This window comes from Triticum urartu, chromosome 4, assembly GCF_003073215.2.
Source record: "Triticum urartu cultivar G1812 chromosome 4, Tu2.1, whole genome shotgun sequence".
Lineage (NCBI taxonomy): Eukaryota > Viridiplantae > Streptophyta > Magnoliopsida > Poales > Poaceae > Triticum > Triticum urartu.
The window spans coordinates 605,895,105-605,922,658 of NC_053025.1; the positions used below are offsets into that span (position 1 = coordinate 605,895,105).

At 48.5% G+C, this 27,554-nt stretch overlaps 2 protein-coding genes across 2 annotated transcripts in view; both read left to right on the forward strand.

Annotated features, from left to right (window-relative positions):
• LOC125553130 (pirin-like protein) overlaps positions 1-27,554 on the forward strand; it is a 45,624-nt gene that overhangs the window by 6,101 nt on the left and 11,969 nt on the right. The gene's annotated exons all lie outside the window — the stretch shown is intronic.
• On the forward strand, positions 1,050-26,662 carry LOC125553283 (pirin-like protein). The gene is made up of 7 exons (XM_048717104.1): positions 1,050-1,165; positions 1,285-1,402; positions 1,528-1,586; positions 1,686-1,793; positions 20,213-20,308; positions 22,727-22,730; positions 26,180-26,662. Exons 1-7 carry the CDS (start codon positions 1,050-1,052, stop codon positions 26,561-26,563), a joined length of 885 nt encoding a protein of 294 aa, XP_048573061.1. The 3' UTR covers positions 26,564-26,662.

The window sequence follows — 27,554 nt, forward strand, 5'->3', positions numbered from 1 at the left end:
CGATACATTTGGCAACGTCGATCAGTACTTTGCCGATCATGGGTACGGTGGCGACTTCATGGGGCCTCCTTCTCAAGAACCCAACCCAACAAAAGACGTGCGCGATCTAGCTGGTACCGCGGAGAAGCCAAGTTGCAACAGGCGTCGTCTGCCGTTCAGCTCTCAGGAGACGCCTCCAGCTGCCGACTTCACCGAGCCTCAGATAGGCGAGGTGCGAAATATTATCAGCCCCAACACACTCAAGAAGGCGGTCTGTGAGCAGAACTCGGTCCCATTACAGGAGAAGAAGAAGGCACGCAAAAGAAAGACTAACAAGGGTGCGGGCCAGCCGGCACCGAGTATGATTCGTGCTCAGGACGGGCCACCTTCACCTGAGGATTTAATGAGGAGGCTGCATGTGGCGGGTAGGCCGATGCTACCGAGAAATATGCTCGATGCTGCAACTGGTGCTATGCGGAGTCTGCATGACAGTGTTCTTTCTTTGGAGAAGCGGCGTCTCGGAGAGAAGGATGTGGCATACCCGGTTTTCGCGGACAAGGTGCCAAAGGGCAAGGGCTTTGTGGATAACTCCATCGGGGGTACGATCTTCCTGCGGTTTGATGACATCCACGCTATGTTGAACCTTCATCCGCTGCACTACACCTTCGTTCGGCTATTTTCGCTGAGTATGGAGATGCGGATCATTCGCGACAAGACTCCGGACATCGTGATAGTTGACCCCTTCTACATGCGTGCCAAGATCTTGGGCAGCGCTGGGGACCGGCAAGTCGCGAGTTCTTACCTCGAAGGCGTCATTCTGGCAAACCAAGATAAGGATAACTTCCTTGTGCCTTACTTTCCCGAGTAAGTCCTCCCCCTCTTCTCCTATTTATACGGCACTCGAGTGCCTCACCAGGCAGAATAGCATTGTGTTCCTCCAAGTAGCGCCAGGAAGACAAGCTAAAGCTCTAAAACTAGAAGTAGCGCCAACACCAAGCAGCTTCTTCTGCTTAGGCCTCCTCCTCCTGGTTCTTGGTCTGACGGTCGTCTTCTTGTTCCCACCAGCGATCATGTCTTCCTCTTCCTCGTCCGTCTCGTTCCAGACACTGAGGAAGGTGGTGAAGAAGGTGCTCTCGTTGTCCCAGTCCGAGGGGGAAGGCGCCACCGTCCGCCGGAGCATCGGCGGGTAAGACACCATCAACCCCTATCTGAAGAGATCGCGCCCGATTAATCGACTCTGAATTTCACATCATGGGGCGATGGTGTTGACCTCTGTTTGTCTGTCTCTTCTTGTTGCTGCTACAGTTGCGAGCTCCGGAACCTGGACCCATTTCTCCTGCTCGACGAGTTCTCCGTCTCCAAGCCCGCCGGATTCCCCGACCACCCCCACCGGGGCTTCGAGACCGTCACCTACATGCTCGACGTACGGACGCATGCTCTGAGCTTCTTCCATGTTTTTTTCTCAAATTTACTCTGCCTCCATCGTGTTGCCTGCAAGGTGTTTGCTAAAATGTTGTTCTATCGTCTACGTTCTGACGATGCATGCAGGGGGCCTTCACCCAGCAGGACTTCTCGGGGCACAAGGGCACCATCAGGACAGGAGATGTCCAGGTCCGATCTACTCATCCAATTCTTCAGACAAACCACTTGACCCATTCCATTTTTGACTTGAGAACCAACAATGCATCTGAATGCTCTGTTCCTCAACAATGGATGACGGCAGGGCGCGGCATCGTGCACTCGGAGATGCCGGCGGCCGACGGCGTGCAGAAGGGCCTGCAGCTCTGGATCAACCTCGCCTCCAAAGATAAGATGTATGTATCATGACAATGGTTATTTGCATATTTTTTAAAAGGAGGCATAACCCCCGGCCTCTGCATCACAGTTATGCACACAGCCATTTTATTAAAAATCAAAGAGGTCCAAAATTCTCCTTAAGCATTCTCAAAATATAATAAAGAAACCAATGCCACACGCGGCCAAAACAAAAAAGCCACAACCGGCTAAAATAGCTTAAACTGCTTACACACCTAACTTATTACTGGACCGCCATCCATATCGGTCGTAAGTATCCCGTGCAACCGTTTCCCATCGGTTGCACCCAATAGCCATGTGCGCCTTCTGGTCTGTATGGCTCAGCAAGGACCACGTACGGATCCATGTAGACGCTCTGAATATGACCTGCAAAAAATTAGTAATGTGTTGTCTGTTAAAAGCCATGTCATTCCGACAATTCCATATAGCCCAAAGCAACGCATATGCTCCGACTCTGATTTGTGCTGTTGTCTGAAGTCTCACCTCGTTCAGCCAGTTGTGAAAGAATTGTGATATTGAAGTTGGCGGATTGACATTAAAAGCCACATGAATAGTTCTCTAGAGTAACCTAGCAAGCGGACATTTGATAAACAAATGTTCAATTGTTTCATTTTGATCACAAAAGCAACAACGGGGTGTAGCGACCTGACCCGAATGGATCACGTCTACTGTGCTACGGTGTCATCCCTGGATCAGTAATGCTGACACCACACAGTACATCGAGGTTTTATAGCAGAGTTGCAATCACACACTTATTACATCGATGGCTCAAAAAGAACTTATTACAATAAGTATGGCTTAAGGCCATATTTTAAAGATAACAGCGGAAGACTTGGAAGATAAATGGGTCCATCAACTCCAGCGGCATCACTGAGTATAGAACCACGACCTAAACGCACCTCAATCGTCGTCTGAAAAGTCTGCAACATTAACGTTGCAGCCCGAAAACGGGTCAGCACATGGAATATGCTGGCAAAGTAACACATAGAGAGTAATGGAATGAAACAGCTATACTATATGCATATATGGCTGGTGGAAAGCTCTATGGTTACAGTTTTGCGTAAAGCCAGTTTTTCCCTACTGCAAAGGAATAAATTTTATTTACTATCATGGTGGTTGTGAAACATTGAGAATGGTTGACAGCATTCTCAATCCCAATTAAAAGTAATTAAAACCCAATAACATTAATTAGAAGTAACATGTTGAGATTCACAATGATATTCAAGTACTAGATACTCAAGTTGTCCATAACCGGGGACACGGCTAATCATGATTAGTTTGTTACTCTGCAGAGGTTGCGCACTTTTCCCCACATGACTCGATCGCCTCCGTTTGTTTTCTTGCACTACATGGTGTTTGAGAAACGGATGACCGAGACATAGTCTTTCAGAAGCACTAGCACCTTACATGTGGGGTAGACCGGTACACCTACATCCCCTACATCTGCTAGTCCACCCCGTAAGAGTTCGCACAACTTATTCAACTATGCCAGAGCCCATAGTAGCATGTGGCTGCACACGGAAGTTTCTAGCATGAAAGATCTTATGATCCGTTTGAGCCTGGGTGGCGGTCCAAAAAAAACAGGCAAGTCCTGATAGACATCAGGTGCCTCAATCCACCCAGATGTGTGTTTAAGTTGCCACCTTAGATAAACCATTAAAATTATCAATCTCACATCTGTCATGGATATCACTCACCCAATCCACGTCTACTAGCATAGCATGGCAATATAAGCAAACGTAGAGTAACTCCCAAAGGTTTCATAATAATACAGGTAATAGGTACTACCTCATCTACTTCCCATCCCACAATTTAATTAGATCCTAATCATGCAATGTGTGAGGATTGATCTAATGCAATAAAACATGGGTTGTAGAAAAGGTATGATCAAAGTGTTACTTGCCTTGCTGATGATCCGCGAGTCCTAGGGTTTGGAAGTAACAAGCGGCGCAATCCGGGTAATCTATCGCAGACAAAAAACAAGCATACAATAAGTACTCATCTAATGCACAGGTAAAACTCGAACAAGAGAACGAACCAGGTAGTTCAACTTAAGAACTCCGGTTGCAAGAAAGAACGAAAAACAAACGGCGGAAGAAAACAACTCGGTTCTAGCAAGTTGTAACTAGGTCAAAATTTTACTGTAACAAAACCTTGTTCAAGTTGATTAGACGGAACGGCGGTTTCGAGATGAAACTCCAGGCGCTTGAATCACCTGATTCCGATAAACGAGCGGAAAAATAGACTAGGAAGAAGATCGGATCTGAGATCGCGATCGCGGAATAAATCCGACAAAAAGAAAAATAAGAACGGTTAAATGAACGGACGTTCGTTAACCTAGAAGAATCCGGTGATCACGTTCGTTAGGACGAACGGTCCGGCGAACGGTCCAAAGCAACTACATCAGAGAAGAAAACGAATCCGATCTAGGGTTTTGGAGAAGAAAACCGATCGAAAAACTGATCTAGAAAACCGGAACGGTTTAGAGAAGAAAAGAATCGGAACGATTAGAAGAAAACGATTTGAGAAAAAGAATAGATGTAGCGCGGGGCAACCTTGGCGAGGTCTCCGGTGAGGGGCTCCGGCGGCGTCGGCGTAGGGCGGCGGCGTGGGCAAGGTGCGGCGGCGGCACGGGTGTGGCGGCGGCGCGGGTGAGGCGGCGCAGCGGCGGTGACGCAGGGCGCGGTGTGATGCGGCGCGGCGACGGTGACGCAGGGTGCGGTGTGATGCGGCGCGGCGGCGGTGACGCAGGGCGCGGTGTGATGCGGCGCGGCGGCGGTGCAAGGCGCGGGTGTGGAGGAGAGCTTTGTTTTGATGTGTTTAGAGGGGGGGTGCTTGGGTATTTATATTGGGGAGGGGAGGGGTTTACTTGGGGTAGAGGACAAGGAATTAGAATAGGAGTAGGAAAGATCTAGAAAATAAACGGAGTAGGACTAAAGAAAACGAAATAAGGAAAAGGGGACAAGGGGCGCCCTAGAATCCTAAAAGGATTCGGTCCTAGCAAGAGGCGGCGGCGGCCGACCGGCTCCTGGCTCGGCGCCTGGCGCCTGGGAGCGCGGCGGTAGGTGGCTTGGCTTGGGCCTTTGGCCCAAGGCGCTGCTCAATTTTAATTTTTTTTTAAATAGTTTCCTCGCGCAGAAAAAAAAACAAAAAGGGATCTAAACGAACTCCGAAAAATCTAAAGTAAATTTTCCCCGACTCCTAAAAATGAGCCGAACAAAATGAACTTTTCTCCGGACCTAAAATGCAATTTTCAAAAACGCGCATTTTTCCCTATCCAAATAAAATGCAAATAAACACCGGAAAGCAAAATTGATCTATTTATTATATCTTCATTTTTCCTAAATTTGGGAAAGTCATATTATTCCCTCTCTCATATATTTTGACACCGGAAAATTATTGAAGATAAAATAAATAAATCAAATGATCCTATTTTTCAAAATTCGAGAAAACTCTCAAATATGAAAAATAACGAAATCTCCAACTCTCTCCGAGGGTCCCTGAGTTGCGTGAAATTTCTAGGATCAACCAAAATGCAAGAAAATATGATATGCATATGATCTAGTGTATAACATTCCAAATTGAAAATTTGGGATGTTACACGGGGACTCCCTACCCAATTACGTTTGGCTAGGTTATCTTTGGTTAAAATGACACCTTTGTGAACAAACCAGATAAACACTTTTATTTTGAACGGCACTTTAATCCTCCAAATATGGCCCGACCTTGGGATGTCTCCGGTATTGATTAAATCCGTATACATAGTTTTAACCGTGAAGACTCCTGACACCGTTAACTTCCAAACTATCGTGTCATTGGCATCCGACAGATTAATATCCATTAATCTACGCACGAGATGCAACCATGTATCCCAACGTGGACCTACAAGTGCCTGTCTAAAATGAATATTGAGCAGACTGGACTGTAACACTGAAGCAACTCAAACATCTTTCTGAAGGAAATATGCCCTAGAGGCAATAATAAAGTTATTATTTATTTCCTTATATCATGATAAAAGTTTATTATTCATGCTAGAATTGTATTAACCGGAAACATAATACATGTGTGAATACATAGACAAACAGAGTGTCACTAGTATGCCTCTACTTGACTAGCTCGTTAATCAAAGATGGTTATGTTTCCTAACCATGGACAAAGAGTTGTCATTTGATTAACGGGATCATATCATTAGTTGAATGATCTGATTGACATGACCCATTCCATTAGCTTAGCACCCGATCGTTTAGTATGTTGCTATTGCTTTCTTCATGACTTATACATGTTCCTATGACTATGAGATTATGTAACTCCCGTGTGCTGGAGGAACACTTTGTGTGCTACCAAACGTCACAACGTAACTGGGTGATTATAAAGGTGCTCTACAGGTGTCTCCAAAGGTACATGTTTGTAACGCCCCGAGACCGATGTGCCAGGTGTCGTCCAGTTATTCGCTGTTGTTGCCTTGTCATTGCTTGCGTGTCATGCATTGCATATCATGTCATCATGTGCATTTCATTTGCATACGTGTTCGTCTCATGCATCCGAGCATTTTCCCCGTTGTCCGTTTTGCATTCCGGCGCTTCGTTCTCCTCCGGTGGTCATTTCTACCTTTCTTTCATGTGTGGGGATTAAACATTTTCGGATTGGACCGAGAATTGCCAAGCGGCCTTGGTTTACTACCGGCAGACCGCCTGTCAAGTTTCGTATCATTTGGACTTCGTTTGGTACTCCAACGGTTAACCGAGGGACCGAAAAGGCCTCGTGTGTGTTGCAGCCCAACACCCCTCCATTTTGGCCCAAAACCCACCAAACTTTACTCCATCATCTAGAGCGTTCGATCACAATCGCGTGGCCGAAAACCGCTCCTCATTTGGACTCTCCTAGCTCCCTCTACCTATAAATATGTGTCTCCCTCCGAAAATTCCGCAGTCCAAACCCTAGATCCAACTCCCACACGCCGCCGGACATGTCCGTCCCGCCGCTGGACGTGTCCGCCGCCGCCACGGCGGTCCGGCCTATCAGGAGACGCCACGTCACCCTTCCCCGCCGCCGCATCCAACCGAAGGACGCCACCTGTCCCCGCCCTCTCTCTCCTCCCGCCGCCGAGCCCGCCGGCCAAGATCTGGCCCGCGCGGAGCCGAACCGGGCCGGGATCCCCGTGTCTTCACCGCCCGGTGTCTTCTCCGCTTCCGGTCGCCGGGGTTCGCGCCGGCCACCGTGCCCTTCGTCGCCCCGCCGCCTGTGCTCGCCGACACGCCACCGCATCCCCGCCGCCTGCGCCTTCGCCGCCCTCGCCAGCCACCGGCGCCGCCCCGCACCGCGGTGCCCCGCTCCGGCTTCCCCGCCCCGGCGCAACGCGTCCCGTCCTCCGCTCGTCCCCGCCGGCATCTGCTCGTCGGAGCACCGGCGTGCCGCCGTCTCCTTGCGCGGGATCGGGAGGAGCCCGATCCACGTCGCCCCCGTTGACCTCCCCCGTGGACCTCGCTGAGGCCCAGATCTGTCGGCCCACCTTCCTCTTCCTCCTTCCTGGGCCGAGCCCAGTGGTGAGCCTCTCCTATTCCCCGCTTGTGTGAATAATAGTTATCCAACGCTCACCATGTTTTTTTCCTGTCTGCGAATTTCTACTAAGTCCTCGAGATTCCTAGTTTCATATGGCCATGTTCATCATGCTATATCTCCGCATCCGTAACTCCGATTTGGGCATATAGCATATCAAAATGTTCGTCTCAGAGAGTGCATCATTTCATTCCATTGCATCATTTTCATTCGAGTTCATCTTGATGCCCGAAATGCTGTTAGAAGAGGGCTACTTGAGTTAATTGTCAGATCTGCTACTCCATTTAGCTTTTTGTCATTTTTGCCACGATTAATGTGTGCATGATATGACCTGATTCTTTTCATATGTTTTGTTAAGGGTTTTGTCATCTTTCCAGAGGCGCAACCCATGTATTTTTGTGATGTGTGTGGTGCCTAGTGCAAGCTTGCAAAGTGAGGCACCCGGTAACTCTGTTTTCAGGGACTTAGTAATTTCACTAAGTCCTGGGATTGTTTAGTTCATGATGCCATATGTTCATGTTGTTTCCTAGTGATCCGTGCCTCTTTTGAGGATGATCAGTAAAGGAGTTTTGTTAATATTGTAGTGCTCTATTCATCCATGTCTTTGTTTGCATTTATGGAGCACCCTAGCTTGAGTCAATCGAGCTCTACTTTTGCTTCGTTGTGAATCTGGGCAGATCGTCAGCTTGTTTGCGATTTTGCCGATGTTGTTGTAGTTGATCCGTGCATGCTATGCTATTGTTATTGCCATGTCTAGCTTGTATTTTGTGCCTTCTTGATGGGTGTATGCTTTTCTTGCCATGACTTGCACCGTAGTGAGTGCATCGAGCTCGTAAACATGCCTACTTGAGTTATATTTCAGCATGTGTCAGTTTTCACCAAGTCTGAAAATTGATTATGTTTTTGCTATGTTCGTGTGCTTGTTAGTATATTTGCGGATCCCTTTTGGCTCAAGGTCACTAAGGGACTTTTGTTAAGCTTGTTGAGTAGCTCCATGCCATGTTCTTCTTTGCCATGTTCAGGTCCTGTAACATGTTGTTTTGTTGCTCCGAAGAGGGCTATATGATCTGAAATTTCAGACAAGTGTTAATTTCACTAAGTCTGAGATCTGTTTACCATTTGCGTTTTTGCCATGCTTGTTTGAACCTCCTAATGGATGAATTGGCCGTAGCTCAGTGCTAGACTTTTGTTAAGCATCTTGAATGATTCCATGCCATGTATTTTGTTGCCATGTTTGAGTGCTGTAGCATGTTCATTTCGTTGCATTTAGATGCCTACTTGCTGTAAATCGCAGACCGGTGCCAATTTTGAATCGCTTGCCATTTCCAAACCGTAACTCCGATTCCGGTGATCTTTATATCGTTTTCAAGTGATTTCGTCTCATCTTTCCAGTGGCACAATTGGATTTCCAATTTGAGGCCAGGTTCTGTCGTTCCTTGTCCAATCATGCATATGCATCGCATACCGCATCTCGCATATCATATCTTGTTCATGTGTTGGTTGTTTACTAAGTTGTGTGCTTCTTTCCGGTGTTTGCTTCTTCGGTTTGATTCCGGTAATGTCGAGTTTGTGAGGACCCGTTCGTCTACGTCTGTTTGTCTTCTTCATGAACTCGTTCTTCTTCCTTGCGGGATTTCAGGCAAGATGTTCATACCCTCGAAATCACTACTATCTTTGCTTTGCTAGATGCTCGCTCTTTTGCTATGCCTATGCTGCGATACCTACCACTTGCTTATCATTCCTCCCATGTTGTTGAACCAAGCCTCTAACCCACCTTGTCCTAGCAAACCGTTGATTGGCTATGTTACCGCTTTGCTCAGCCCCTCTTATAGCGTTGTTAGTTGCAGGTGAAGATTGAAGTTTGTTCCTTGTTGGAACATGGAGATGTTGTTCCTTGTTGGAACATGGAGATGTTGTTCCTTGTTGGAACATGTTTACTTGTTGGGATATCACAATATATCTTATTTAATTAATGCATCTATATACTTGGTAAAGGATGGAAGGCTCGGCCTTATGCCTGGTGTTTTGTTCCACTCTTGCCGCCCTAGTTTCCGTCATATCGGTGTTATGTTCCCGGATTTTGCGTTCCTTACGCGGTTGGGCTATTATGGGAACCCCTTGACAGTTCACCTTAAGTAAAGCTCTTCCAGCAATGCCCAACATTGGTTTTACCATTCGCCACCTAGCCTTTTTCTTTCCCTTGAGTCGGCTGGCTCAAGGGTCATCATTATTTTAACCCCCCGGGTTAGTGCTCCTCTGAGTGTTGGTCCAACTGAGCAATGTCCGGGGCTACCAGGGGCAACTCTGGGCTGGCCTACCCGACGTCTGGCTCATCTGAGTGTGCCCTGAGAAAGAGATATGTGCAGCTCCTATTGGGATTTGTCGGCACATTCGGGCGGTGTTGCTGGTTTAGTTTTACCCTGTCAAAATATCTTGTTGTACCGGGATACCGAGTCTGATCGGAATGTCTCGGGTGGAGGTATATTCCTTCGTTGACCGTGAGAGCTTGTGATGGGCTAAGTTGGGACACCCCTGCAGGGATTGAACTTTCGAAAGCCGTGCCCGCGGTTATGGGCAGATGGGAATTTGTTAACGTCCGGTTGTAGAAAACCTGAACTTGACCTTAATTAAAATGAGTCAATCGCGTGTGTAACCGTGATGGTCTCTTTCCGGCGGGGTCCGGGAAGTGAACACGGTTGTTGGAGTTATGCTTGACGTAGGTTGTTTTAGGATCACTTCTTGATCATATTTTATCGACCGTGCTTTGCCTTCTCTTCTCGCTCTCTTTTGCGTATGTTAGCCACCTTATATGCTAGTCGCTTGCTGCAGCTCCACCTCATACCTTTTACCTTACCCATAAGCTTAAATAGTCTTGATCGCGAGGGTGCGAGATTGCTGAGTCCCCATGGCCCACAGATACTTCCAAAACCAGCTTGCAGGTGCCGATGAGTCCGTGTAGATGACGCAACCAAGCTCAAGGAGGAGCTCGATGAAGATCTTGTCCTTTGTGTTGTTTCGTTCTAGTTGATCAGTAGTGGAGCCCAGTTGGGGTCGATCGGGGACCGTGTCGCATTTGGGGTTCTTCTTTTATATTGGCTCCATAGTCGGGCCCTGATTGTATTTGGTTGTTGTAATGCTTTATTCATGTAATTGTGTGAAGTGGCAATTGTAAGCCAACTATGTATCTCTTTCCCTTATGTATTACAGGGGTTGTGTGAAGATTACCTCACTTGCGACATTGCTTTCAATGCGGTTATGCCTCTAAGTCATGCTTCGACACGTGGGAGATATAGCCGCATCGAGGGCGTTACAATGTTGGGTTGACGTATTTCGAGATTAGGATTTGTCACTCCGATCGTCGGAGAGGTATCTCTGGGCCCTCTCGGTAATGCACATCACTTAAGCCTTGCAAGCATTGCAACTAATGAGTTAGTTGCGGGATGATGTATTACGGAACGAGTAAAGAGACTTGCCGGTAATGAGATTGAACTAGGTATTGGATACCGACGATCGAATCTCGGGCAAGTAACATACCGATGACAAAGGGAACAACGTATGTTGTTATGCGGTCTGACTAATAAAAGATCTTCGTAGAATATGTAGGAACCAATATGAGCATCCAGGTTACGCTATTGGTTATTGACCAGAGACGTGTCTCGGTCATGTCTACATTATTCTCGAACCCGTAGGGTCCGCACGCTTAAGGTTACGATGACAGTTATATTATGAGTTTATGCATTTTGATGTACCGAAGTTTGTTCGGAGTCCCGGATGTGATCACAGACATGACAAGGAGTCTCAAAACGGTCGAGACATAAAGATTGATATATTGGAAGCCTATATTTGGATATCGGAAGTGTTCCGGGTGAAATCGGGATTTTACCGGAGTACCGGGAGGTTACCGGAACCCCCCGGGAGCTATATGGGCCTTAGTGGGCCTTAGTAGAAGAAGAGGAGAGGCGGCCAGGGCTGGGCCGCGTGCCCCTCCCCCTAGTCCGAATAGGACAAGGAGAGAGGGGGCCGGCGCCCCCTCCTTCTCTCTCCCTCTTTTCCCACCTCGCGAATCCTATTCCAACTAGGATTGGGGGGAAGTCCTACTTCCGGAGGGAGTAGGACTCCTCCTGGCGCGCCCTATGATGGCCGGCCGGCCTCCCCCTCTTGAACCTTTATATACGGAGGCAGGGGCACCCCTAGAGACACAAGTTGATCCACGTGATCATATTCTTAGCCGTGTGCAGTGCCCCCTTCCACCATAGTCCTCGATAAGATTGTAGCGGTGCTTAGGCGAAGCCCTGCGACAGTAGTACATCAAGATCGTCACCACGCCGTCGTGCTGACGGAACTCTTCCCCGACACTTTGCTAGATCGGAGTCCGGGGATCGTCATCGAGCTGAACGTGTGCTAGAACTCGGAGGTGTCGTAGTTTCGGTGCTTGATCGGTCGGGCCGTGGAGACGTACGACTACATCAACCAAACGCTTCCGTTGTCGATCTACAAGGGTACGTAAATCACACTCTCCCCTCTCGTTGCTATGCATCACCATGATCTTGCGTGTGCGTAGGAAATTTTTTGAAATTACTACGTTCCCCAACAGTGGTATCAGAGCCTAGGTTTTATGTGTTGATGTTATATGCACGAGTAGAACACAAGTGAGTTGTGGGCGATATAAGTCATACTGCTTACCAGCATGTCATACTTTGGTTCGGCGGTATTGTTGGACGAAGCGGCCCGGACCGACATTACGCGTACGCTTACGCGAGACCGGTTCTCCCGACGTACTTTGCACATAGGTGGCTTGCGGGTGACAGTTTCTCCAACTTTAGTTGAACCAAGTGTGGCTACGCCCGGTCCTTGCGAAGGTTAAAACAGCACCAACTTGACAAACTATCGTTGTGGTTTTGATGCGTAGGTAAGATTGGTTCTTGCTTAAGCCCGTAGCAGCCACGTAAAACTTGCAACAACAAAGTAGAGGACGTCTAACTTGTTTTTGCAGGGCATGTTGTGCTGTGATATGGTCAAGACATGATGCCAAATTTTATTGTATGAGATGATCATGTTTTGTAACCGAGTTATCGGCAACTGGCAGGAGCCATATGGTTGTCGCTTTATTGTATGCAATGCAATCGCGCTGTAATGCTTTACTTTATCACCAAGCGGTAGCGATAGTCGTGGAAGCATAAGATTGGCGAGACGACAACGATGCTATGATGGAGATCAAGGTGCCGCGCCGGTGACGATGGTGATCATGACGGTGCTTCGGAGATGGAGATCACAGGCACAAGATGATGATGGCCATATCATATCACTTATATTGATTGCATGTGATGTTTATCTTTTATGCATCTTATCTTGCTTTGATTGACGGTAGCATTATAAGATGATCTCTCACTAAATTATCAAGATAAAAGTGTTCTCCCTGAGTATGCACCATTGCCAAAGTTCGTCGTGCCCAGACACCATGTGATGATCGGGTGTGATAAGCTCTACGTCCATATACAACGGGTGCAAGCCAGTTTTGCACACGCAGAATACTCAGGTTAAACTTGATGAGCCTAGCATATGCAGATATGGCCTCGGAACACTGAGATCGAAAGATCGAGCGTGAATCATATAGTAGATATGATCAACATAGCGATGTTCACCATTGAAAACTACTCCATTTCACGTGATGATCGGTTATGGTTTAGTTGATTTGGATCACGTGATCACTTAGAGGATTAGAAGGATGTCTATCTAAGTGGGAGTTCTTTAAGTAATTTGATTAATTGAACTTAAATTTATCATGAACTTAGTACCTGATAGTATCTTGCTTATGTATGTTTGATTGTAGATAGATGGCCCGTGCTGTTGTTCCGTTGAATTTTAATGCGTTCCTTGAGAAAGCAAAGTTGAAAGATGATGGTAGCAATTACACGGACTGGGTCCGTAACTTGAGGATTATCCTCATTGCTGCACAGAAGAATTACGTCCTGGAAGCACCGCTGGGTGCCAGGCCTGCTGCAGGAGCAACGCCGGATGTTATGAACGTCTGGCAGAGCAAAGCTGATGACTACTCGATAGTTCAGTGTGCCATGCTTTACGGCTTAGAATCGGGACTTCAACGACGTTTTGAACGTCATGGAGCATATGAGATGTTCCAGGAGTTGAAGTTGATATTTCAAGCAAATGCCCGGATTGAGAGATATGAAGTCTCCAATAAGTTCTATAGATGCAAGATGGAGGAGAACAGTTCTATCAGTGAGCATATACTCAAAATGTCTGGGTATAATAATCACTTGATTCAATTGGGAGTTAATCTTCCAGATGATTGCATCATTGACAGAATTCTCCAATCACTGCCACCAAGCTACAAGAGCTTCGTGATGAACTATAATATGCAAGGGATGAACAATACTATTCCCGAGCTCTTCGCGATGCTGAAAGCTGCGGAGGTAGAAATCAAGAAGGAGCATCAAGTGTTGATGGTCAACAAGACCACTAGTTTCAAGAAAAAGGGCAAAGGAAAGAAGAAGGGGAACTTCAAGAAGAACGACAAGCCAGTTGCTGCTCAAGAGAAGAAACCCAAGTCTGGACCTAAGCCTGAAACTGAGTGCTTCTACTGCAAGCAGACTGGTCACTGGAAGCGGAACTGCCCCAAGTATTTGGCGGATAAGAAGGATGGCAAGGTGAACAAAGGTATATGTGATATACATGTAATTGATGTGTACCTTACTAATGCTCGCAGTAGCACCTGGGTATTTGATACTGGTTCTGTTGCTAATATTTGCAACTCGAAATAGGGGCTACGGATTAAGCAAAGATTGGCTAAGGACGAGGTGACGATGCGCGTGGGAAACGGTTCCAAAGTCGATGTGATCGCGGTCGGCACGCTACCTCTACATCTACCTTCGGGATTAATATTAGACCTAAATAATTGTTATTTGGTGCCAGCGTTGAGCATGAACATTATATCTGGATCTTGTTTAATGCAAGACGGTTATTCATTTAAATCAGAGAATAATGGTTGTTCTATTTATATGAGTAATATCTTTTATTGTCATGCACCCTTGAAGAGTGGTCTATTCTTATTGAATCTCGATAGTAGTAATACACATATTCATAATGTTGAAGCCAAAAGATGCAGAGTTGATAATGATAGTGCAACTTATTTGTGGCACTGCCGTTTAGGTCATATCGGTGTAAAGCGCATGAAGAAACCCCATACTGATGGACTTTTGGAACCACTTGATTATGAATCACTTGGTACTTGCGAACCGTGCCTCATGGGCAAGATGACCAAAACACCGTTCTCCGGTACTATGGAGAGAGCAACAGATTTGTTGGAAATCATACATACAGATGTATGTGGTCCGATGAATATTCAGGCTCATGGCGGATATCGTTATTTTCTCACCTTCACAGATGATTTAAGCAGATATGGGTATATCTACTTAATGAAACATAAGTCTGAAACATTTGAAAAGTTCAAGGAATTTCAGAGTGAAGTTGAAAATCATCGTAACAAGAAAATAAAGTTTCTACGATCTGATCGTGGAGGAGAATATTTGAGTTACGAGTTTGGTGTACATTTGAAAAATTGTGGAATAGTTTCGCAACTCACGCCACCCGGAACACCTCAACGTAATGGTGTGTCCGAACGTCGTAATCGTACTTTACTGGATATGGTGCGATCTATGATGTCTCTTACTGATTTACCGCTATCGTTTTGGGGATACGCTCTAGAGACGGCCGCATTCACATTAAATAGGGCACCATCAAAATCCGTTGAGACGACACCTTATGAACTGTGGTTTGGCAAGAAACCAAAGTTGTCGTTTCTAAAAGTTTGGGGCTGCGATGCTTATGTGAAAAAGCTTCAACCTGATAAGCTCGAACCCAAATCGGAGAAATGTGTCTTCATAGGATATCCAAAGGAAACTATTGGATACACCTTCTATCACAGATCCGAAGGCAAGACTTTTGTTGCTAAATTCGGAAACTTTCTAGAGAAGGAGTTTCTCTCGAAAGAAGTGAGTGGGAGGAAAGTAGAACTTGACGAGGTAACTGTACCTGCTCCCTTATTGGAAAGTAGTACATCACAGAAAACTGTTCCTGTGACACCTACACCAGTTAGTGAGGAAGTTAATGATAACGATCATGAAACTTCAGAACAAGATACTACTGAACCTCGTAGATCAATCAGAGTAAGATCCGCGCCAAAGTGGTACGGTAATCCCATTCTGGAAGTCATGATGCTAGATCATGATGAACCTACGAACTATGAAGAAGCGATGATGAGCCCTGATTCCGCAAAGTGGCTTGAAGCCATGAAATCTGAGACGGGATCCATGTATGAGAACAAAGTATGGACTTTGGTTGACTTGCCCGATGATCGGCAAGCAATTGAGAATAAATGGATCTTCAAGAAGAAGACTGACGCTGATGGTAATGTTACTGTCTACAAAGCTCGACTTGTCGCAAAAGGTTTTCGACAAGTTCAAGGGATTGACTACGATGAGACCTTCTCACCCGTAGCGATGCTTAAGTCTGTCCGAATCATGTTAGCAATTGCCGCATTTTATGATTATGAAATTTGGCAGATGGATGTCAAAACTGCATTCCTGAATGGATTTCTGGAAGAAGAGTTGTATATGATGCAACCAGAAGGTTTTGTCGATCCAAAGGGAGCTAACAAAGTGTGCAAGCTCCAGCGATCCATTTATGGACTGGTGCAAGCCTCTCGGAGTTGGAATAAACGTTTTGATAGTGTGATCAAAGCATTTGGTTTTATACAGACTTTTGGAGAAGCCTGTATTTACAAGAAAGTGAGTGGGAGCTCTGTAGCATTTCTGATATTATATGTGGATGACATATTATTAATTGGAAATGATATAGAATTTCTGGATAGCATAAAGGGATACTTGAATTAGAGTTTTTCAATGAAAGACCTCGGTGAAGCTGCTTACATATTAGGCATTAAGATCTATAGAGATAGATCAAGACGCTTAATTGGACTTTCACAAACAACATACCTTGACAAAATTTTGAAGAAGTTCAAAATGGATCAAGCAAAGAAAGGATTCTTGCCTGTGTTACAAGGTGTGAAATTGAGTAAGACTCAATGCCCGACCACTGCAGAAGATAGAGAGAATATGAAAGATGTTCCCTATGCATCAGCGATAGGATCTATCATGTATGCAATGCTGTGTACCAGACCTGATGTGTGCCTTGCTATAAGTCTAGCAGGGAGGTACCAAAGTAATCCAGGAGTGGATCACTGGACAGCGGTCAAGAACATCCTGAAATACCTGAAAAGGACTAAGGATATGCTTCTCGTATATGGAGGTGACAAAGAGCTCGTCGTAAATGGTTACGTTGATGCAATGCTTTGACACTGATCCGGACGATTCTAAATCGCAAACCGGATACGTGTTTACATTAAACGGTGGAGCTGTCAGTTGGTGCAGTTCTAAACAAAGCGTCGTGGTGGGATCTACATGTGAAGCTGAGTACATAGCTTCTTCAGAAGCAGCAAACGAAGGAGTCTGGATGAAGGAGTTCATATCCGATCTAGGTGTCATACCTAGTGCATCGGGTCCAATGAAAATCTTTTGTGACAATACTGGTGCAATTGCCTTGGCGAAGGAATCCAGATTTCACAAGAGAACCAAACACATCAAGAGACACTTCAATTCCATCCGGGATCTAGTCCAGGTGGGAGACATAGAGATTTGCAAGATACATGCGGAGCTGAATGTAGCCGACCCGTTGACTAAGCCTCTTCCACGAGCAAAACATGATCAGCACCAAAACTCCATGGGTGTTAGAATCATTACTGTGTAATCTAGATTATTGACTCTAGTGCAAGTGGGAGACTGAAGGAAATATGCCCTAGAGGCAATAATAAAGTTATTATTTATTTCCTTATATCATGATAAAACTTTATTATTCATGCTAGAATTGTATTAACCGGAAACATAATACATGTGTAAATACATAGACAAACAGAGTGTCACTAGTATGCCTCTACTTGACTAGCTCGTTAATCAAAGATGGTTATGTTTCCTAACCATGGACAAAGAGTTGTCATTTGATAATGGGATCACATCATTAGTTGAATGATCTGATTGACATGACCCATTCCATTAGCTTAGCACCCGATCGTTTAGTATGTTGCTATTGCTTTCTTCATGACTTATACATGTTCCTATGACTATGAGATTTATGTAACTCCCATGTGCCGGAGAACACTTTTTGTTGTGCTACCAAACGGTCACAACGTAACTGGGTGATTATAAAGGGTGCTCTACAGGTGGTCTCCAAAGGTACATGTCGGTTGACGTATTTCGAGATAGGATTTGTCACTCGGATCAATCGGAGGAGGTATCTCTGGGCCCTCTCGGTAATGCACATCACTTAAGCCTTGCAAGCATTGCAACTAATGAGTTAGTTGCGGATGATGTATTACGGAACGAGTAAAGAGACTTGCCGGTAACGAGATTGAACTAGGTATTGGATACCGACGATCGAACCCTCGGGCAAGTAACATACCGATGACAAAGGGAACAACGTATGTTGTTATGCGTCTGACCGATAAAAGATCTTCGTAGAATATGTAGGAACCAATATGAGCATCCAGGTTCCGCTAATTGGTTATTGATCGGAGACGTGTCTCGGTCATGTCTACATTATTCTCGAACCGTAGGGTCCGCACGCTTAAGGTTACGATGACAGTTATATTATGAGTTTATGCATTTTGATGTACCGAAGTTTTTTCGGAGTCTTCGGATGTGATCACGGACATGACGAGGAGTCTCAATGGTCGAGACATAAAGATTGATATATTGGAAGCCTATGTTTGGATATCGGAAGTGGTTCCGGGTGAATCGGGATTTGACCAGAGTACCGGGAGGTACCCGGAACCCCCCGGGAGCTATATGGGCCTTAGTGGGCCTTAGTGGAGAAGAGGAGAGGCGGTCAGGGCTGGCCGCGCGCCCCTCCCCCTAGTCCGAATAGGACAAGGAGAGAGGGGGGCGGCGCCCCCTCCTTCTCTCTCCCTCTTTTCCCACCTCGCGAATCCTATTCAACTAGGATTGGGGGGAAGTCCTACTCGGAGGGAGTAGGACTCCTCCTTGGCGCGCCCTATGATGGACGGCCGGCCTCCCCCTCTTGAACCTTTATATACGGAGGCAGGGGCACCCCTAGAGACACAAGTTGATCCACGTGATCATATTCTTAGCCGTGTGCGGTGCCCCCTTTCACCATAGTCCTCGATAATATTGTAGCGGTGCTTAGGCGAAGCCCTGCGACAGTAGTACATCAAGATCGTCACCACGCCGTCGTGCTGACGGAACTCTTCCCCGACACTTTGCTGGATCGGAGTCCGGGGATCGTCATTGAGCTGAACGTGTGCTAGAACTCGGAGGTGTTGTAGTTTCGGTGCTTGATCGGTCGGGGCCGGAGACGTACGACTACATCAACCAAACGCTTCCGTTGTCGATCTACAAGGGTACGTAAATCACACTCTCCCCTCTCGTTGCTATGCGTCACCATGATCTTGTGTGTGCGTAGGAAATTTTTTGAAATTACTACGTTCCCCAGCACTTTCCGCTGTGCAATGTTATATAAACTTGGATACTGCAACGCTAATGGAGTGTCCCCTAACCAGGTATCCTCCCAGAATCTAGTTCCTTGCCCATTCCCTACTCTAAATTTCACTCTGTTAAAGAAAGAAACTTTCGTCCTCATAAGTTCTTTCCAAAACGGTGAGTCGGTGGGTTGTGCCATTACGTGAGCCAAAGACTTCGCATATAAGTATTTTTTACGCAATAACTGCAGCCACACACCCTCTTTCTCTACTGAAAGATGATATAACCATTTTCTCAGCAAGCATCTGTTTTTTACCTCTAAATTCTCAACACCCAAGCCACCCTGTTCCTTCAGTCTACAAATTATATCCCACCTGGCAAGCCTATATTTTGCCTTGTTCTCATCCATTTGCCAAAAGAATCTGGATCGGTAAAAGTCTAATCTTTTCCGTACTCCTACTGGTACTTCAAAGAAAGAAAGGAGGAACATCGGCATGCTAGTCAGAACCGAGTTAATAAGAATTAATCTTCCTCCATAAGATAAAAGTTTGCCTTTCCAACAACTTAGTTTCTTCTCAAACCGATCCTCAATACACTTCCATTCTTTGTTAGTTAGTTTGCGATGGTGAATTGGTATCCCTAGATACGTAAAGGGAAGCACACCTAATTCACATCCGAACAAATGTTTATAGCTTTCTTGTTCCTCCTTGGCGCGTCCAAAGCAGAACAATTCGCTCTTATTAAAATTAATCTTTAAGTCCGGATAGTTGTTCGAACAAGCAAAGCACTAACTTCATGTTCCTTGCTTTCGCAATGTCATGTTCCATAAAAATAATTGTGCCATCCGCATACTGTAGGATGGAAACCCCACCATCCACCAAATGTGGGATTAGACCTCCTACTTGGCCTTCTTGTTTCGCCCTATTAACAAGAACGGTCAACATGTCGACAACAACATTGAACATAATTGGAGACATGGGATCACCTTGTCTTAATTCCTTAAGCGTTTGAAAGTAATGACCAATATCATCATTCACTTTAATACCAACGCTGCCTCCCTGCACAAAGGATTCAACCTGCTTTCTTCAGGCTTCATCAAATCCTTTCATGCGCAACGCCTATTGCAGAAAAGGCCATTTGACTTTATCATAAGCCTTTTCGAAATCCACCTTGAAAATCACTCCATCGAGTTTCTTCGAGTGGATTTCATGAAGGGTCTCAACTTCTTTACATGACAATGATCAACCACTCGCACACTAATTCTGCTTATGCAAATGCCCATTCATTAATGCCAGGATTGAGCCAAGGTACCAGGAGCTCGAGAGCAAGGACATCAGCCAGGCCGAGAAAGACGGCGTGGCGGTGCGGATCATTGCGGGGGAAGCCTTTGGGTGATACCACTTGTAGTTGCAGAATGACAGCAAACGCGATGAGAGAGGGAAGAACAACGAGGTGGAAGACAGTGGTTTTGCGCCGCGTAACAACCTTGCAGCTTTCTGTCCGTTCTTATCTATCTGACCTCGTTGGAGTTCCTGAAAAACAGCTAAGAACTGGTCATGCTCGCCCAGCTTACAGGTCGTGCCATCCCACGACACTCGGACGTGCATGAGCCCTACTTGCTCGCGCAGAGGAATGCGTGATCCATGCCATCCCATGGCGATCCCTACGGCGAGCTGAAGACTAGCTAACTACCTAACAGAATGCTAACTGAACTCGTACGTGTACAGGCACACGCTGACGGTCAGTGTTATTCAGAGAAAACGAAACTGAACTAACTGAAGTTTCTGAACTAACTGAAGATAGCAAGAGTGCAGCTGATTATCTAACAAAATGTGGGATGTTGAGCATGTAAGGACAGGTGATCAAGTCGCGGATATCCTCACCAAGTCGCTGGGCAGAACACAGTTCAGTGAGCTGCGACACAGGCTCGGGATCATACAGGTGCAGCAGATTAGGGGGTGATTTGTTAGATAATCAGCTGCACTCTTGCTATCTTCAGTTAGTTCAGAAACTTCAGTTAGTTCAGTTTCGTTTTCTCTGAATAACACTGACCGTCAGCGTGTGCCTGTACACGTACGAGTTCAGTTAGCATTCTGTTAGGTAGTTAGCTAGTCTTCAGCTCGCCGTAGGGATCGCCATGGGATGGCATGGATCACGCATTCCTCTGCGCGAGCAAGTAGGGCTCATGCATGACCGAGCGTCGTGGGATGGCACGACCTGTAAGCTCGGCGAGCACGACCAGTTCTTAGCTGTTTTTCAGGAACTCCAACGAGGTTCAGATAGATAAGAACGGAAACAGAAAAGCTGCAAGGTTGTTACGCGGCGCAAACCACTGTCTTCCACCTCGTGTTCTCCCTCTCTCATCCGCGTTTGCTGGTCATCTGCAACTACAAGTGGTATCAGAGCCTCGGTGGTGTTCGATCCATCCTGGGCGCCGACGGTGTTTGATCTGTCGGAGAGATGGCCGGAAGCGACGAGGAGAAGGCGCAGAAGAAGCTAGAGGAAGAAAAGGCCAAGGCGGAGGCCTCGGAGCTCGGCAAGTCCCTGGCCCGTCTCTCCACCGAGGAGGGGTCGGGGGTGCGCGTCGTTGAGCGTGTCGTGCACAGCGGCGGTGGCGGTGGGCCCCCGATGATGCTCACGCGTACAAACTACTCCGACTGGGCTATGATCACTAAACTGCAGCTGCAGGCGGACGAGCTCTGGCGCGTGGTGGAGACGGGGCAAGGCTCGGATCGCGACGATCGGCGTGCCATGATCGCTCTCCTCAAGGGGGTGCCGCCGGAGCTCATGCGGATCTTGGGCGCCAAGGCCACGGCCAAGGAGGCGTGGGATACCCTGAAGACGATGCGCGTCGGCGTCGAGCGTGTGCGCGAGGCCAAGGCGCAGACTCGCCGCTCGGAGTACGAGGCGCTCCGGTACAAGGACGGCGAAGGGATCGAGTCGTACGTCATGCGGCTCAGGACGATCATCGACGAGCTGCAGGCGCTCGGTGATCCAGTGGACGAGCACAAGGCCGTCCTCAAGGTGCTCCGCACTGTGCCGCGTCCGTACCGCGAGATGGCCGTGGCAATCGAGTCGCTCGTCGACACGAGGGCGCTCTCCCTCGAGGAACTTTGCGGCCGGCTCCTTGTCGTCGAGGAGCGTGAGCGCGAGGAGACCCCGGCGCCCGGAGCGCAGCTACTGTACACCATCGACCAGTGGCGGGCGCACGAGAAGTCGCTGGAACAAGGCGGCGCGTCCTCAGGAGCTGGGCGCGGGCGCGGAAACGGCAAGACGAAGAACCTCCCTGGCGGGGGCGGCCGTGGCCAGGGCACTGGCCGCGGCAACGGCGGTCCACCGGCGCCCAAACGAAAGGGAAACTGCCGCTACTGTGGCATCCCCGGCCACTGGGCAAAGGAGTGCCGCAAGAAGGAGCGAGACCAGCGCGAGCAACAAGATCAGCAGGCGAATGTCGCCCAGGTCGAGGTTGAGCAGCCTGGCTTACTCCTAGCCACCTGCGAGGCGGTGAGCGTGGCGAGCGCGGTGGGCGGCGTTCATGAGCACCCCACGGACATCTTCCTCAACGAAGCTCGCGTGGTGCCCGTCGCTACCAACGACGACCGCTGGTATTTGGATACTGGTGCCAGCAATCACATGACAGGGAGGCGTGACATGTTGTCACAGGTGGACGAGTCCGTTCGCGGCTTGGTGCGTTTCGGCGATGGCTCCGTCGTGCAGATCTGCGGACGCGGCGTGGTGACGTTCTCCTGCAAGAATGGTGAGCACCGCGCGCTCTCAGATGTCTACTACATCCCCCAACTGCGAACGAGCATCGTGAGCCTCGGCCAGCTCGACGAGCACGGGTGCAAGTCCGTGATCGAGGACGGCGTGCTCTGCCTCTACGACAGGCAGCGCATGCTCTTGGCACGGGTGCAGCGCACTAGCAACCGGCTCTACGCCGTGGCTCTGAACTTGGCTGCACCCGTGTGCCTCCTGGCGCATGGCGGCGACGAAGCGTGGCATTGGCATGGACGTTTCGGCCACCTCCACTTCCGGGCGCTGCACGATCTTGGCGCGAAGGGGATGGTGCGTGGCATGCCAGCGATTCAGCATGTCGAACAGTTCTGCGAGGGCTGCACACTCGGGAAGATGCATCGTACGCCGTTCCCGCGCACGTCAGTGTACCGTGCGGAGCAGGGGCTCGAGCTCGTCCACGGCGACCTCTGCGGACCCATCATGCCGGCGACCACGTCTGGTAACAAGTATTTTCTGCTCATCGTTGACGATCACAGTAGATATATGTGGTTGGAAGTGCTCAGGAGCAAGGACGAGGCGTTCAAATTCTTCAGAAAGATCAAAGCAGCTGCGGAGACACAGTGCGGCGCGAAGCTCAGAGCGTTCCGGACCGACCGCGGCGGGGAGTTCAACTCGAACGAGTTCACCACGTACTGCGATGAGCTTGGCATCCTAAGGAACACGACGACTCCGTATTCTCCCCAACAGAATGGAGTCGTCGAGCGCCGCAACCAGTCCGTGGTCGAGATGGCTCGCAGCCTGATGAAAAGCATGGGCGTGCCGAGCACGTTCTGGGGCGAGGCGGTGCGCACGGCGGTGCACATCCTCAACCGCTCGCCGACGAGGAGTCTGCAGGGCATGACACCCTATGAGGCGTGGCGCAAGAAGAAGCCCACGGTTGACTACTTCCGCACGTTCGGCTGCGTCGCGCACGTCAAGCTCGTCGGCCCCGGCGTGACCAAGCTCGCGGACAGGTCACGGCCGGGAATATTTCTGGGCTATGAGGCGGGCACCAAGGGCTATCGGGTGTACGACCCGATCGGCAAGCGCTTGTACATCACGCGAGATGTGCGTTTCGAAGAGGACCGGCGCTGGGACTGGAGCAAGGATGGTGGCGACTCGGAGCGCGCGCACCAGTTCACGGTCGTGTACTCCGACGCGGGCGTGCCCACAACCACGACCTACTCCCTGTCACTGGACCCGGCGACGTCGCCTGGCGCACCAACGACGCCAACTGCGCCAGGCTCACCGGTTGGTCCAAGCACGCCACGGAAACCCTCGTCGAGCGGATCTGTCGTGGACACGCCGAGCGCGTCGAGTACGCTGGCCTCGGCGGACTCAAGCCCGTCTACACCAGCTACCTCCTACAACTCAGAAGACGGGTGGGTGACGCCGCCCACCGGCGAAGATTTTGACGCCGAGGGGGTGCCAGTCCGCTGGAAATCCATGGAGTACGTCATCGACCACGCACCGGCGTGCACTCTGGAGTACAGTGGGCTCTGCCTCTCTGCAGTAGAGGAACCCGCATCTGTTCAGGATGCCCTGGACGAACCTGCTTGGCGCAGTGCAATGGAGGCGGAAATGGAGTCGATTCGTTCCAACGACACTTGGGTCCCGGCCACGCTGCCCGCCGGCCACCGCGCCATTGGACTGAAGTGGGTTTTCAAGGTCAAGCGCGATCCGGACAGCAAGATCATAAAGCACAAGGCTCGTTTGGTTGCGAAGGGATATGCACAGCGGCAGGGAGTGGATTTTGATGAGGTCTTCGCACCTGTCGCTCGTCTGGAGACAGTGCGGCTTCTGCTGGCCGTGGCGGCTCACCGGAGCTGGGGTGTGCATCACATGGATGTGCGCTCCGCGTTCCTCAATGGAGATCTCCAGGAAGAAGTGTATGTTCAGCAGCCCGCAGGATTTGTCGACAGCAACAACACTCACTGCGTGCTCAGGTTGCAGAAAGCTCTGTATGGTCTTCGTCAGGCTCCCCGCGCATGGAACGCAAAGCTGGACGCCACACTTCATGTACTTGGTTTCAAGCGTTGCCAGCTCGATCATGCGCTGTATAGGCGGGAGGACAAAGATGGGTTTCTGCTGGTTGGAGTGTATGTGGATGATCTGATAATCACGGGCACAGAAGCAGAAGCCATTGAACACTTCAAGAAACAGATGCAAGAGCTCTTTCAGATGACTGATCTGGGTCTCCTCAGCTATTACCTGGGAATTGAGGTGAAACAAGAGGATGATGGGATCATGGTGTGTCAGTCAAGCTATGCAGCAAAGATCTTGGAGGATGCAGGCATGAGTGATTGCAACACCTGCAGCACGCCGATGGAGAATCGTCTGAAACTGAAGAAAAACACTGGTCAGTCAGTGGACTCGACAGAGTATCGCAGTTTGATCGGCAGCCTGAGATACCTGGTAAACACCAGGCCTGACATCTCTTACGCAGTAGGGATTCTCAGCAGGTTCATGGAATCACCTGGGAAGGAACACTGGATGGCCGTGAAGCAGCTTCTGCGTTACATCAAAGGCACTCTTGGTCTTGGTTGTTTCTTCAGAAAAGGAGAGAAGGATGTGCTGACAGGATACAGTGACAGTGACCATGCTGGTGATCTCAATGATCGCAAGAGCACCACTGGAGTTGTTTTCTTTCTTGGATCGGGGGCGATCACTTGGTCGTCTCAGAAACAGAAGATTGTGGCGCTGTCATCTTGTGAGGCAGAATACATAGCAGGAGCAACAGCAGCTACACAGGCTGTGTGGCTGAGCAGATTACTTGCGGAGATGCTTGGCGAGGGAGTTCAGAAAGTTAAGCTGAAGATCGACAACAAGTCAGCTATTGAGCTCAGCAAAAACCCAGTCCATCACGAGCGAAGCAAACATATTGATCTCAGGTATCACTATATTCGAGAGTGTGTTGAACTGGGCAGAGTGGATGTTGAGCATGTAAGGACAGGTGATCAAGTCGCGGATATCCTCACCAAGTCGCTGGGCAGAACACAGTTCAGTGAGCTGCGACACAGGCTCGGGATCATACAGGTGCAGCAGATTAGGGGGTGATTTGTTAGATAATCAGCTGCACTCTTGCTATCTTCAGTTAGTTCAGAAACTTCAGTTAATTCAGTTTCGTTTTCTCTGAATAACACTGACCGTCAGCGTGTGCCTGTACACGTACGAGTTCAGTTAGCATTCTGTTAGGTAGTTAGCTAGTCTTCAGCTCGCCGTAGGGATCGCCATGGGATGGCATGGATCACGCATTCCTCTGCGCGAGCAAGTAGGGCTCATGCACGACCGAGCGTCGTGGGATGGCACGACCTGTAAGCTCGGCGAGCACGACCAGTTCTTAGCTGTTTTTCAGGAACTCCAACGAGGTTCAGATAGATAAGAACGGAAACAGAAAAGCTGCAAGGTTGTTACGCGGCGCAAATCACTGTCTTCCACCTCGTGTTCTCCCTCTCTCATCCGCGTTTGCTGGTCATCTGCAACTACAGCGGTCGCCGGTCTACACACGGACGCCCACCATGTACATGGACTTCACAATGCAACCAGGGTCACAGCTCCACCAGCCGATCCCCGAGGGCTGGAACGCCTTCGTGTACATCATCAAGGGGGAGGGCGTGTTCGGCAGGGAGGGCGCGGCGCCGGCGAGCACGCACCACTGCCTCGTCCTCGGCGCAGGGGACGGCCTCAGCGTGTGGAACCTGTCCAGCGCGCCCCTGCGGTTCGCGCTAGCAACGGGACAGCCGCTCAATGAGCCGGTGGTGCAGCAGGGGCCCTTCGTCATGAACTCGCGTGCCCAGATCCAGCAGGCCATGGAGGACTACTACTACGGCCGCAACGGCTTCGAGAAGGCCAGCCAGTGGAGCTCCGCCTGATTCTCATCGGTGTCTCGCCGTGATGATGATCAACATCGTGGTGCATTCTCTTGCAAAACATTGGGAAGGAAAGGGAAATTGAATTGTACCATTATATTGATGCCTTTGTGTAGAATAGCTGTCTTGTTTTTCTTTGATTCTCTTTTTACTTGTTTATAGGAAAGAATGTGTACAATAAATGTGTGTAATGAAGGGGAACTTAGTAATGATTGTTTTATCATAAAAGAGCAAATTGTTTAATCATAGATGTGGGCAAGCAGAACTAGGGGAAATAATTAATGGATTTCAAGTAGGGGGGGGGGGAGAACATGCTGCACACTCAAGCGATTCAGATTTGAACAGGTGAAAATAAATAAGAGCCATCAACCCTTTGTTTGATCTTATTGATCCATTGCTACTTGGCAGCGCGTTATTCTCTCATGATGCAGTGAGGATGATGAGGATGAAGTAGGCCGAGCAGAATGGACCCTCAAGAGGAGACTGTCGAGCTCTGAAGTCTGGACAGGAAAGCACTATTGCACATGAAAACTAGGGCTCCTAACCTTGTACAATGCAGATGCAGGAAGATCAAGTTCGTGGATGCTTGTGTGCATATGCTAGGTGGGGGCTGCACAAGGACATGATGTTGTTTTATTCCAGTGTATAGTCTATCATGTAGTCATCAAATTGTGTAGATGCAGATGGTTTTGAAGGATCTGTGTACAATGTATGGATCTGTTACAAAAATGCTGAAATTTAATTGTTTTTGTCAGCTGAATTTTTGTAATTGTTGCCGCCAGATTTTATTATCTCTGGACCTCTCAATCTTGTGAAACAGTGTACAAAGTTATTATGAATGTTTGATAGCAATTCAGAGTGCTATTACCGTGTATCATTGTTTGATGGAATTTCAGAGTGCTATTACCGTGTATCATTGTTTGATGGGAATTCAGGGTGCTATTAAACTTAGTGTTGTGCGTGCGGACAGATTGGGTAGCATGCCTGACTATCT